The sequence below is a fragment of the Chiloscyllium plagiosum genome, chromosome 11 (genome assembly GCF_004010195.1).
Source record: "Chiloscyllium plagiosum isolate BGI_BamShark_2017 chromosome 11, ASM401019v2, whole genome shotgun sequence".
Lineage (NCBI taxonomy): Eukaryota > Metazoa > Chordata > Chondrichthyes > Orectolobiformes > Hemiscylliidae > Chiloscyllium > Chiloscyllium plagiosum.
This window is the reverse complement of record NC_057720.1, coordinates 79,037,891-79,050,924: the sequence shown is the minus strand read 5'-3', so window position 1 is coordinate 79,050,924 and position 13,034 is coordinate 79,037,891. Positions and strand designations below refer to the sequence as shown.

Sequence of the window (13,034 nt, the reverse complement as noted above, 5' to 3'; positions counted from 1 at the left end):
TTAATGTGAAATGAACAAAAGGTGGAACTCAATATCAGAGTGAATAGTGTAGATACAATTATAGGGAAGCTAAAGAAACTTGACAGCGAACTGAATACCTGGTTACAATGATTAATTTAGAGATGAAGAAGGGTGTGAGCAGCATAAACCCCCGTTTGGACGAGTTGGGCCAAATGGTTTGTTTCTACACCATGTATTCAATGTGAACCTGTGTGATTGCCACTCTGATGATACAGCACATCCCAGGAATCTAATGTTGGATCTTTCTGAACTGCAATTACTCAGTAAAGCCCTTCTCCCACCCCCTTAATCTCTCTTTTAAAAAGTAGTTACCAATGCAAGAGAACCGTGAAGTTTGGTGCACTCGTGTATTTGATGACCTGTGATTTCCAGCTCCACAGTGATGCAATCTGAGTAACTGACTAACATTGACACTACCTATTGAAGGATAGTAGGTGTACAAGAGGGGTGCGGTGATTTATAGCAGTAAGTTTCAGTTCCCGGAGGTGAATTTGTTATTTTCTTTTAATAAAACACACATCATACTATGCAAATTCAATTATGACATACTTTGGGGCGGGGTGCTGTAGTGTTTCAGAACACGAGCAGCAACACAAACTTCATTAGTCTCAGAGGGAATTTCTGCTCCCCTCCCTTCACTCACTCGCTGACTGGATTCGCTTCGCAAAATCTTCGTTCAATCTAAACGCATTTGACAAGTTTAAAGAGTTGCAAAAAATCGGCGCCTCAAAACTGACCGGCACTTGAAGGCAGTGAATAAACAAAGTCACCTAGGTGTTAGATTTGTTGTGATAAAAGCAAAATATTGCTCAGTCGTTTTGCTTCTGTGATTCCCCCTTTAATTGCGAGTGAGTTTTGCAGGTATTTAAATACAGGCAACAGATTAGTGCCGTGTTGGTCTGCCGGTGGCAGGTTTGACTATTGGATGCCTTTAGAGTGCATGCAGATCACAGGGCGATAAAAGTCAGAGGAGAGAGAGAGAGAGAGAGGGGAGGGAGCCAGCGGTAGCTCAGTGCTAGTCAAGACAGGATAGGAAGCCTCGCTTTAAGAGCACCTACTACAACATGGCTGCGTGCACACATCTCCCCATGTCTCTCCTCTGCCTGCTGGTCTTAGCGGGCACGATTGCAGGCGATGGGGCTCATTTTCCAGAGGAGATCGAGCGGGAGGAGTCGGCCTTGCAGAGGCCGAAGGTCTTGCTGGCCATCATTGCCCGGAACGCGGCGCACACACTGCCCCACTACTTGGGTTGCATCGAGAGACTGGACTACCCAAAGGACAGAATCGCTCTCTGGTGAGTTTGACTTGCTCGAAACAGATCCGTTTTTATTTTGCTTTTTTTTTTGAAAAAAAAACAAACACCTTGAATGGCCCCAGTGCTCCCAAGTTGTGTTGATGGAGTTGTGTCTGGTCTGGGGAAGACGAAGTGTGAGCAGAGGATGTGAAAGACGGTGTGGCTGAATTCTGGATTCATATTTTCCCTCAGCTCCCGGCTCAGTGGGATTTCCGCTGATATTTGCACCACTTTCAAACAAACGATTTAAAGCGCGTTAGCAGGTACGAGGAGGGAAAACGTGTGAGGAGCTGCCTGGGTAGTTTTATTCAGCTTTGGCTCAGAGGCACCTGTATGAAATATTCTCAGGTTATGGGGGGGGGGGAGGGTGGATTGGCCGCTTTGTTTACATGGTATTAAAAAGTGAATTGGTGTGGGCAGTTTGTGCTCCCGGGTGTCGGCACGTCTCGTTTTGTTTCTGCGTTAGCACAAGAGCCTTATTCATTCCCGAATACTGTATTCCCGGAATGGGACGGATACAAACCACTGCGTGAGACTGATTGCCCTTAAAACCGGCTTAACGGAAAGTAGCGGAGCTCCACAACATCTCCTTGCTGTGAACTAAATATAATGGGAGGGAGTGGAGGAGAGAGGGAGAGGTGTCGCTCCACTGGATTTAGTCACAGGGGACTGTACTTTGTTGCATTGCGTTAGCGCCGCCCCTCCGTTGTTCCGGCCAAATCAGGGGCGGATTTAATTCATTCTAATCACCTCTGGCATCAACCCACAGACCCCCCCCCCCCCCAAACCTTTACTTGTACACAAGTGCTTCCGCACCAGCGCGCAGCTCCCAATACTGTCAGCTCTCACCGGTGTCTGTAATGCACACTTGGACATGGGGGGAACCAGTCCTTTGTGTTTCAGTGAAGTTGGGGGGGGAAGCAAGACGGTGTAATCTTGAATTCTGCTGAACGTCTGAGCTCAGAGCACGGGGAATGCCTTAGATTTGTTTGTTGGATAGAGTTAAACTCCAATGTTTGTTTTTTCACATGCTACTGTACAGAACCGAACTGCCTTAAATACTATATATATATTAATAAAGTATATTTTTGAATTGAAAAGATTACAGTGCTGGGGGGGATGGGGGCGCAGTGCGCTCAGCCCCTCCAAGATCTCACACAAATATACTTCCTATTTTCCACCACTTATCCCCGCACTGTTGTCTGCACATCTTTTCCCTGCACTTCCTGCAAGGGTACATTTTGTCCCGAGGGTTGTCACTCTTTTGGGAGGATAGTGGAAATTTTCCCCATGGACGCTGACGAGGAATCCAAACGTGCTATGACACCGTAGCATTAAAATAAACTGATTTTATAGTAAACTTCACACATTGTGAGATTTCTTTGGAGCAGCTTGTTTTTTTTTTCACCCTTATGGAACGTTTGGAGAAGGCGATTGGGGTTATTTATAACGTGGTAAAACCTCCCTAGCAGCAAACCAGCTTTGATGTATTCCCCTCTCAGGACAAATGAGCGACATCCAATTGAAACTGCGCGATGGTCTGGTCTGGAGTTTGGAAGCCAGCGCTGATGTGTTACTGTGTAGCGTGTGTGAGAGCTAGTGAACTCCTAATGATGTTGACAGAGCTCATCAGTTGAGAGTTGGAGGATGTTTAGTATCCAGGGGTATTATGTGTGTGTGCCTGCCTGTACTTGCATTTGAATATGCGACGTGATGCCTGGCGTTTCCTAGAAATCTTATTGTTGAAGTAATAAAACGGAGGGGCTTATAGGCGTTAAGTAACAACTCCGGCTGGTCATTTATTCCAATCCAGCCGACAGTGGATTAGCTTGGTTCATTCACTCATTCACTGTCGCCCGCAGTTAAGACAGTATTTTGTCAATGAACATGCTTGGTAGGGGAGTGAAGAGTTACGATTAAAGTCAACATCTATACTTCAGTTATAATAATCTGGCGCTGCTGCTCGATAAGGTGTTTTTGACTGAAATAAAATGAAGAACAGAGTTGACGTTTTGAGTCCAGTTCTGAAACGTTAGCTCCACGTTTTCCCCCTCTTCATGGACCTGCCGAGTTTCTCCAGCACTTTATGTTTTTGTTTTAAGGTTTCTGACTGAACCTTGCTCCGTGTCTCGTTTTGGGACCTGCGTACTCGTTGAACCTGTTCGAGATTTATTTACATTCGTCCCCGATTTGTAAACATTGGCTTTCCCGGAATCTCTAGGACTGGGGGGAAATCGTGCAGCCTGTATTCACAATAGGACGGCAACTTGTTCCCAGGGTGGTAATCCAAGATTGGGAGCAGTTATCCCCATGTGTGTTTGGTTCGCGTCCTGCTTCTATCTTTTTTGTTGTTGTTTCATTCAGTGCAGGAAAGCGGGAAACACAAGCAGCGCCTGATACTGGTCAGTCCCTTGGCAATGGGGCAGGCAGTCTGTCAATGCGACTCTTTGAAACGCACCAAGAGCTTTCCACTCGGCAATGTGTGTGTGTGTGTGTGCAGTACAGAGCTCGTAGTATTGGGCAGATCAGACTTCACCCGCCCCCCGCCAGCCCATCCCCATATAGGGCAGCGGCAGAGTATTCGCCATCCAGTCAAACAGTGCCTGGGTGTCCTGGCGGACTCTGAAGGTGAGTGACTTCCTAACCTGCGAGCGGACGGCGTGCAATCTCAGTACACAGGGCAGCGAGCAGCCAGGAGACTGACCGATCACACAACACCAGAGCCCCCCTAGTGGGGGAACTGCCTCCGCTCTCAGGTTATCAGGAAGCTCTCCGCTTTAAGTGATGTCCCAGTTTTATCTGTAGTCATACAATGGAATATAGTACTTTCTTGCCTGGATCTAGCAGTGAGGCTGTGCTGTCCTGCTTTATCACCTACCCTCCCCCCAAATCCGGTGTTACACACGAGTGTAGGGGCGGATTTAGTCCGTTCAAGCCCGCCCCCGCCTTCATGTTACTGTATACAAATATCCCAGCTCCCGCTGTCAATACTCAATGCAGCTGTCTCTGCATGGGTGTTGTACAATAACCTAGATTTCTTCCAGAAAATAAAGTGTGGGAAGGGAAACCAGTCAGTGGCTATCCCGTGGTCTAATTGTGGTTGTGTGTGTGTGTGTTTGACAGATGAAAGGTTCCCAATGAACTACGGAATAAAGCTGGACAACAGTTGCCGAACACGCAGTGCAGTGGGATACCAAAATATCAGGCATTCGCCAGGCAGGGCTTTCCACATCTAACTAATCTCCAACACTTTCATATCTTTTGCTTTTCACTGGAGTGAAGAGCCTGCTTCCCACCCCCGCACCCCCCCCAGGATTTGATATCCAGCACTGCCCTGCCCGATCTTGGTTTGTGTGGGGACACCGCTGATTCAGTTAGACTGCTGTTTAGCCGGACTTTTATCCTGGCGAACCCCAGGATGAGATGGGGGGAGGCAGCAGTGTGGAGGTCAGCCCAGCTCATTAAGTTTGGAAGCATTCCTGGTAGTTTGATCAGATAATGTTTTGTCCACTTGAAGTTTATAAACATTATGGTATCCCTTTCCCTGTCTTAATCGAGTTTGATTCAAACCTGAGGTCTACATAGAACAACAGATATTAGAGAACAGAAGGAATTCACTTCCCCACCTTGTCTGTGTTGTACTGATTCTCTTGTAACTTTGTTTGGGTCAATTTTCTCAAATTAGACCTTTTCATGTATTTGTACCATTCTCGTTAAAAAGTGGTCTCGTCTGTACTCCAATAGTCACTTGTAGTAAATCATTCCTTGGCATAATAGTACTCAGTAAAAGTGCTTTCCTTCTCCCTTGGTTCTTCAGGTATGACTCTTGTCTGGATCCTCTTGTTGCCTATTCATCTCGCAGCAGAAACAATCTTCTGCAACTTACTCTGTGAAGTTTCACAGATCACTGTCTAAGATGCTGACTGCTGCTCTTCCCCTGCCTCTGTCTCTATGCATGGATCCCACATATGTTTTACATATCCGAGTGATAGGTAAAACAAAAACTTTAGCAGTGATCATGATAAATCATCTTCTCAATAATTATTAACTGTTTGGAGTCCCTATAACATGCATTTCATATTTGTATACATTGCTTCTGAATTGGATGTCAGCACATTCAGTGTTTTTAACATTCTGTGAATGTATTATCATTCTGCATGTTTCCTGTGAACATTTCCTTGATAAATTCTCCTGTTCACCATAGCATTGGCAAAATGATAGCACTCCCTGATGATCTGAATCAAAGTTGCCTGACAAAAATCAAGCAATCTCTATGCCTTTGACTTTCTTTCCCAACATTAGTTTGAATCTGACACCAACTTAAGGGAATCTCCAGGCATCCAGTTACCGTGATGTCATCAAACAGACAATCTTGTCAAAGCAGTCTCAAATTGCAAACCCGAAACTGAAATACAATAATCATCTTTAATTTCTTACTAAACTAACAGAGACGGCAAAACATTTGCTGTCAATTTAGTATCTGTATTGAAATGTAACTTTTTAATGCAGAGTTTTCAGTTATTGTTTCATTAGAATCTTTAACAAAATTTCCCATTATAGATAAAGCTGTCAATGTATAAAGATTGACCTTGGAACATACAGTAATACAAATTCTCTTGACAATTTCTTCAGTAATAATACTACCCTAGGACTTGGTATCCTATTCTAATTCCTATTCTTTAACAAAGTGTAACATTTTTCAGGGAGGTGTTAAGACTGATAATCCAGAGTAAAGGGTCAAGTTCTCATCAGTTTAGTGATTTCTAATTAATTAGTGCAAAGGAACTTAAATATTACACTCTGCCATATCTTCAGCTGTGTCTGTGAGACTCTCACCTGTCAGAGAAATAATCATACCTAAGGTTGACAGTTTTGCGTCATCACTACTGCAGTATTGAGGGCATTAATAGTGAAAATTCTCCATGTAATTCTGTCATGCTGTAGTTACTCTCTCCCATCAGTGGAAGCACTGCAACACAGGAAGATGTAATTACAGTGTGACAAGTTTACATCAGCTATTTGCATTATGAATGCTTATGTATGCGTTATATAAAAGTAAGCACCGAATGTATGAATTTAAGCAGGATCTGAATGCTGTTTATATGTCTTGATTTAATTATTGCAAATCATGCTTCATCAAAAGATTGCACGTGACATTAATTATCAATTGCACTGAAAGGAGGTTTGTGATTCAGAAACATGAAGATGATTATCAAATTTAAATGTTATACACATTCGTCTAAAATGTACATCAAAAGACCAGTATCTAATCTGTATGAAACTGTATCTCTCTTCATCTAACTCAATCAGTGCATCCTTCTGTCCCATTCTCCTTCATGTACATCTAATTTCCCTTTAAATATATCAATGTTAATCACTTCATTGCCCCAAAGGAATAGAAAGGGATTAGTACTGCAGGATTGGTTTAATAAAACGCTAGCAGAAAGTTCACACTTTCCTGCAATATACTCCAGTTGTGGCCTTCTTGCCCAGTCACTTAACTGGTACATATCCCTTTGTTTCTTTTCATCCTTCTCACAGTTTACTTTTCCACCAAATTTTGTATTGTCAGCAAACCTGGGTGTATTATACTCAGCCTTCTCATCTAAGTCATTTACATAGCCTGTAAATAACTCGGGTTCAACTATTGCTCCTTGCAGCCTGCCAACTCAAGAGTGATATGTTTATTAGTGTTCTCTGTTTACTGCCCTTTAAGCAATCTTAAATCATGCTAATAAATTACCCCCAATTCATGAGAGGTTATCCCTAAATTCTCCAGGTGTCATTTATGAGTGAATATGTTGTATCTATGGTCCCTATTTTTGGCTACCCTGATTATGAAGAAATCTAAACTTATGGTATCAAACCCTTTTTATAATATCTATCTCTATCAGGTTATACATCAGTTTTGTTCTCCTTTCTGGATAAAAGAGGCCCAGCCTATTCAATTGTTGCTGATACATCTAATTTCTGGTATATTCTTTTGAACCAATACCTCTATATCCTTTTTGTAATAGGAAAACCAAAACTGTTAGGGTCTCACCAAGGTTTCTTACAGATTAACATAATTCCTTTGCTCTTCAATTCCATCTCTCTGTCTTATTCTTCAATTACCTTATTAACCCATATCTCTACCTTTTTAGTTTAGTTTATGCTAAAGATACTGAAAATATTGGCTACAAGAGCAGGCCAGAGGTTAGGACTCCTGTGGTGAGTACTCTCCTTTTAGCTCTCTAAAGCCTGCCCACTGTCTACAAGCCAGAATTCGGACTGTGATGGAATTCTGGCCACTTGCCTGGAAGGGTGCAGCACTCAAGAAGCTTTTCACCATCCAGGACAAACTAGTCTGCTTGATTAGCGTCATATTCTCAAACATACTGTCCCTCCACCTCCAATGCTCAGTCTGAGCATTGCGTACAATCTACAAGATATGCTGCAAACTTCATCTAGGCTCCTTGGACAACACCATGCAAATCCTTGAGCACTTCCACCTAGAAGGACAAGGGCAGCAGATACATGTTAATTCTGTGAGGTTTCGTCCAACCACCTCTAACCACCTGCAAGCTTTCCTCTTAGCCACTCACTATCCTGACGTGGAAATATATCACCGCTCCTTCACTATCTGGCTCCCCCCAAATTGATTCCTGAAGAAGGGCTCATGCCCGAAACGTCGATTCTCCTGCTCCTTGGATGCTGCCTGACCTGCTGCGCTTTTCCAGCAACACATTTTCAGCTCCCCCCAAATTGATGTCACCACAGTACCCTGACTAACCTATCTATAATTCTTGGACTGGTTGCACTTGGATCCCCAGCGTCTAGAGCGACCAAGTGCCTAAGTGACGCTGGCCAATCCCCTGGAGTGGAATCGGACAAGACATTTTACTGACCCTTGTTCCGCTTTGCCCTCCTAAAAACTGCTATCCTTTGACTTTTTGACTGTCCTTTGACTGGGCCATTTCATGAAACACATGCAGTGTGCTTGCTGTGTAGGCTACTGGTGAACCCTGCAGGTGTAATGTTAATGTACCACAGTGCTATGCAGCAGCACACATAGTAACCAATCAGTGCTCCCACTGTGACGAGTTGTCTGCCCCATCCTCTGTGATAAAAATGCAATGTAACCCACACAGAGGCTGTCGAAGGACAGAATACACAAGTTAGTGCTGAAGTCAGTGAATGTGCGCTAAGAGAGCAATGTAAATAGAAGTTGGAGCTTCCTGTCAAGTGCAGATTAATTGAACACATATAGAACCTGTGCACATGAATTAGGTGAATATGTGTCCCTTTGCACAAAGTGACTCAGAAGAAGCATGCAAGTCATAAGTGCCCCTGAACTCCAAAGGAGTATGTTGAAGGGCTTAAGTAATATGTGAGTTGGTCCAACAGCAGGGATGTTGATGTGGTGAGGTTGGTGGATTGTTGATGCCAACTTGAATGGATGATGGCTCATAAAGGATGGTGGCTGTGGAGGGGTACAGGAATGTTGTTGTGAAGGAGCAGTTGGATGATGGCTGGGACAAGATTTGGTGAACTGCAGCTGAAGATACCCTTTCTGACTGACTTTGTTAGGGATTTACATTGTCCAACTTCTCAGGGAATGAGAGAACACTTGGAAGTCTTGTTTCAGTAAGTGAAGTTATGGCAACTGCATGGGAGTGAGGTAGTTTCTGCTGAACAGCAAGATTCTGATTTCACCATTGAAGGCTTGAGGGAGAATATGGTAAAATATTTTGTCAATATCGTGATTCTAATTTCTCATTCTTTCCTTATTTTTCCTACATTTTTACTATCATCCACTCCACATCTATAAGGGAAATACTTCACCCCATGTTTCTCCTTCCACAGATGCTACCAGACCGCTGAATATTTCTAGCATTTTCTGTTTTTATTTTGCTGCTTTTAATGACGCACGTATTGCCACTGCAAAAGCTATTTGACCTGTACTATTTTGGTTCTGTGTGTACAACTTAGACATTGAGAAGAAAATTACCTTTTACATTTTGCAAAGGCCTTATAATTTATTGTGCACCTTGTGTACTGTTCCAATGTGTATCTCAGTAGTACATCTTGCATGATTAAAAGTATGATATCAGTGAGAGAGTCCATATTATGTGGCAAAAGTGACATGCTGAAACCTATAACTAAAACAGGTGAAGGTTAGGTTAACTGCAAAGGCCAGTTCTGGCAATCAATTGAAGCATTAAAAGAGATGAGAGACTCAAAAAGATTTCTTCTCTTTAAATTTATGGAGATCATTCACATTCTTGAGCTCTGAAAATATCAAGAATTTGAAAGTTACTTGTGGTATACAGAATTCAAAATGTAAAAGGCAGGAGATTTAGAGTGGATTTGAGGAAATTTGTTTACACCCAGAGAATGATGGGGGTCTGGAATGCCTTACCTGGAAGGATATTTGAGGTAGGAAGACTCTCAATCTTTAAAAAATATTTGGATGAGCACTTGAAGTGTCATAATGTTCAAGACTATGGGCTTAGTGCAGGAAAGTAGGACTGGTGTGGATAGTAGTATATTTTTGCTCGTATGGACTTGATGGCCAAAGGTCCTCTTCTGTACTGTATGATTCTGTGATCCTAAGATTAGTAGGTGAATAAAATCTGCTAAATATGTAATTTAATTCCTCACATTAAAAAAAACTTTAAAACCATTGAGCACATTGAATGATAACCACTGTTCAGAAGCAGACTGTGTAAAACTGGAACTTGCACTGAATACTGAGCCTCAACTGTGCAGTTTGTTAATTTAACACTACGCACAAGGAATCTTGTGACTGAAGGCCCCTTATTCAATTGCAGTTCTGGTCAAATGCTTGCTTGTGCTCAAAATGTCCACATGCAGCCTCAGGTTTGACAGATGTCAAATAATTACTGGAGTTAGATGTTTGAGAGCCTCAGTGCTGATAGGCTTTTTCTATGGAGTAGAGCAATGTAGTTTCTTGTGGGTTTTATGTGTAGAAAAATGTTAGGATAATGTGACGTGCAAAAAAAAAAATGGGCCAGCTATTGTAGTGAGTACAAATCCAAAATACTTGGAATTAGCACACCGAGGAAGATAAGGTTTAGGAATTGAAAATACCTGTAGATGACTGGTTCAAGGATAATGGTAGTGGTCATGTAGTGGTGATGTCACATGGTTAGTAATCCAGAACCCAGGCTCATGTACTGGGTACATGGATCTGAATCCCATTGTGGCAAATGGCAAAACTTGAATTCAATTTATAAGAAGTCTGGAATAAAGAGCTGGCATAATAGCAGCCATGGAACCAGTGTCAATTATCGTCAAAACTCATCTGATTCACTGATGTCCTTTAGGGAGGGAAGTTTGCCATCCCTACCTGGTCTGGCCGACATCTGACTCCAGAATACCAGCAATGTGTTCACCTTTGATTGCCCTCTTGGCAGTTGGGGATATTCCACAAACACTGGTCGAGCCAGCTACACCAATATCCCATGAATAACTTTTAAAAATGATAATAGACCTCCGATGTATGATTTTCGTAGTGTACAAATTGGAAATCATTAAGTGAGTTTATGATTGATATGGAAATCTTATGAATAAAGTACTGAACAGAGAAACAGTGATTGGAAATATATGCACTGGGGAGTATGAATGAAACTCAAAAAAAAAGTCCAGAACCAGAGCATATGATGATAAAATACAAGACAGGCATTTTAGGGTGATTCAGTTCTTCACACAAAGAAAGCAAGATCTCTCTCCCACAAAAAGCTGTTGAGGTTAAGATTAGTTGTATTTCAAAACCTGAAAATAAATGTCTTATTGGATTATGAGACTCCACTTGGGTAAATTGAGCTAAGATATAGTTTTGAGAAAGTGAGGACTGCAGATGCTGGAGGTCTGAGCTGAAAAATGTGTTGCTGCAAAAGCGCAGCAGGTCAGGCAGCATCCAAGGAGCAGGAGAATTGACATTTCGGGCATATGCCCTTCTTCAGGAATGAGGAAGGTGTGCTGAGCAGGCTAAGATAAAAGGTAGGGAGGAGGGACTTGGCGGAGGGGCGCTGGGAATGCAATAGGTGGAAGGAGGTTAAGGTGAGGGTGATAGGCTGGAGAGGGGCCGGAGAGGGGGTGGGGCGGAGAGGTCGGGAAGAAGATTGCAGGTCAAGAAGGCGGTGCTGAGTCCGAGGGTTGGGACTGAGATAAGGTGGGGGGAGGGGAAATGAGGAAGCTGGAGAAATCTGCACTCATCCCTTGTGGTTGGAGGGTTCCGAGGTGGAACGGCCTGTTCTGTTCTTATAAACCAATGATTCTTCTGTGGTGTACTTTTAGTGGCCTGTTGATGTATCTTTAACTCAGGATACCGCAAATCAGGTTGTCTAGAATTCTATCCAGTACATTGACCATTTTATTAAGTTACTGGTGATAATTGGGTCTTTTTTTGTATTATCAGTTTTAATCTCGTAAGATATGGCCAAAGATGTATTTTATGTTTCTTAATAAAGTAATGGGTTTGCTGAAATTATCCTCCTGGGCCTACTAATTGAAATTATAGCCTCTCTGGCTAATTGTATGACACTTCTTCATTTAGGTTTGTCTGTTGTCAGTCAACTTTTACGTGTTTGAATCAATCAAATTCTAACAACTGTCTAGGTTCATGTCCACATCTCCCATTTACCCCATTTATTTTGTCTTAATTGGGATTTGTACAATGACTTGGAATTGGTGAGGGACATAATTGATGATGACTGCTCAATCAATCTATCAAAATTGTTTCATGATTGATTTGTCCTCGTTAAGGAAGAAAATCTGGATTGATCTAACAGTTTATTACATTTCTCAAACATTTTAAAGTGCTTCACAAGCAATAAATTATTGACAGGATGATCTGTTTATGATACTGTTGGTTGAATTACAGCTCCTAGCCAAGTATAGAAAGGATATGTCAGTCTGTTAACTCGTGACTTGCTTCTGTTCTGATTTCTTGCCTTCCTATCTCAAAGCACTGATTTACACTGTAGATGAATACATGACCACAAGGAGCACTTTACCATCTTAAACAATATCCTCTACCCAGGGAGACTTGGAAAGCCAGATTTTAAAAAATGAGAGCAGGAGAGTGGGCAGAGTGGGGTTTCAGGAGGAGGGGAAGAGCTGAAAAATTTATTTGTAATGTCCTTCTCCAATCAAATGACCCATTTCAAATGTCTGTTTCTCATCTCCTATTTTAACAAATGGAAACATTGCTTGCCACAGGAAAATTCAGGAGCATGAACATTTCAAGCCCAATTCTATCCTCATGAGATCTATGCTTAGTGATCCTCCCAATGGGGATCGCAACATAGAGATTAGTTGTGAACATACTGTCAGATTTCTCTCTTTATACAAGGGACAATGTGGCCAGTTGTATACCCCATTCTTCTGGCTGATAACAGCTTAATTCCACATGACCCTGGAACAATTCTGGATCATATTGCATAATATTTCAACATGTGCACTTATTAACAAGCTGTAGGGGATTCCTTTTCTCTTACTGGTCTCTTTGTTCTTCAGTGCGTAAAAGCCATAACCAATACTTGTCTCTGTTTTTGCACAGGAACCTCAAAAATGCATTTTATATTAACAGTGCCTGAAGAAAATTCATTTTTCTCTGATGTAGCAAAAGATTAACTCCTCTAACTCTCCACTGACAACATTTGCAAGCTGATCGAACCTGCAGCCACCTTGCACAAACCACAAACACGCCCCT

General features: G+C 42.3%; 1 protein-coding gene across 1 annotated transcript in view; it reads left to right on the top strand.

The window, feature by feature from the left end:
* Positions 1-426: 426 nt before the first annotated feature.
* The window catches only part of LOC122554608 (procollagen galactosyltransferase 2-like), a 173,640-nt gene continuing 161,032 nt past the window's right edge, over positions 427-13,034 (top strand). The window contains exon 1 of the mRNA XM_043699912.1: positions 427-1,315. Within this exon, the coding sequence (XP_043555847.1) occupies positions 1,086-1,315 (230 nt within the window). The 5' untranslated portion in view covers positions 427-1,085. The remainder of the gene's footprint in view (positions 1,316-13,034) is intronic.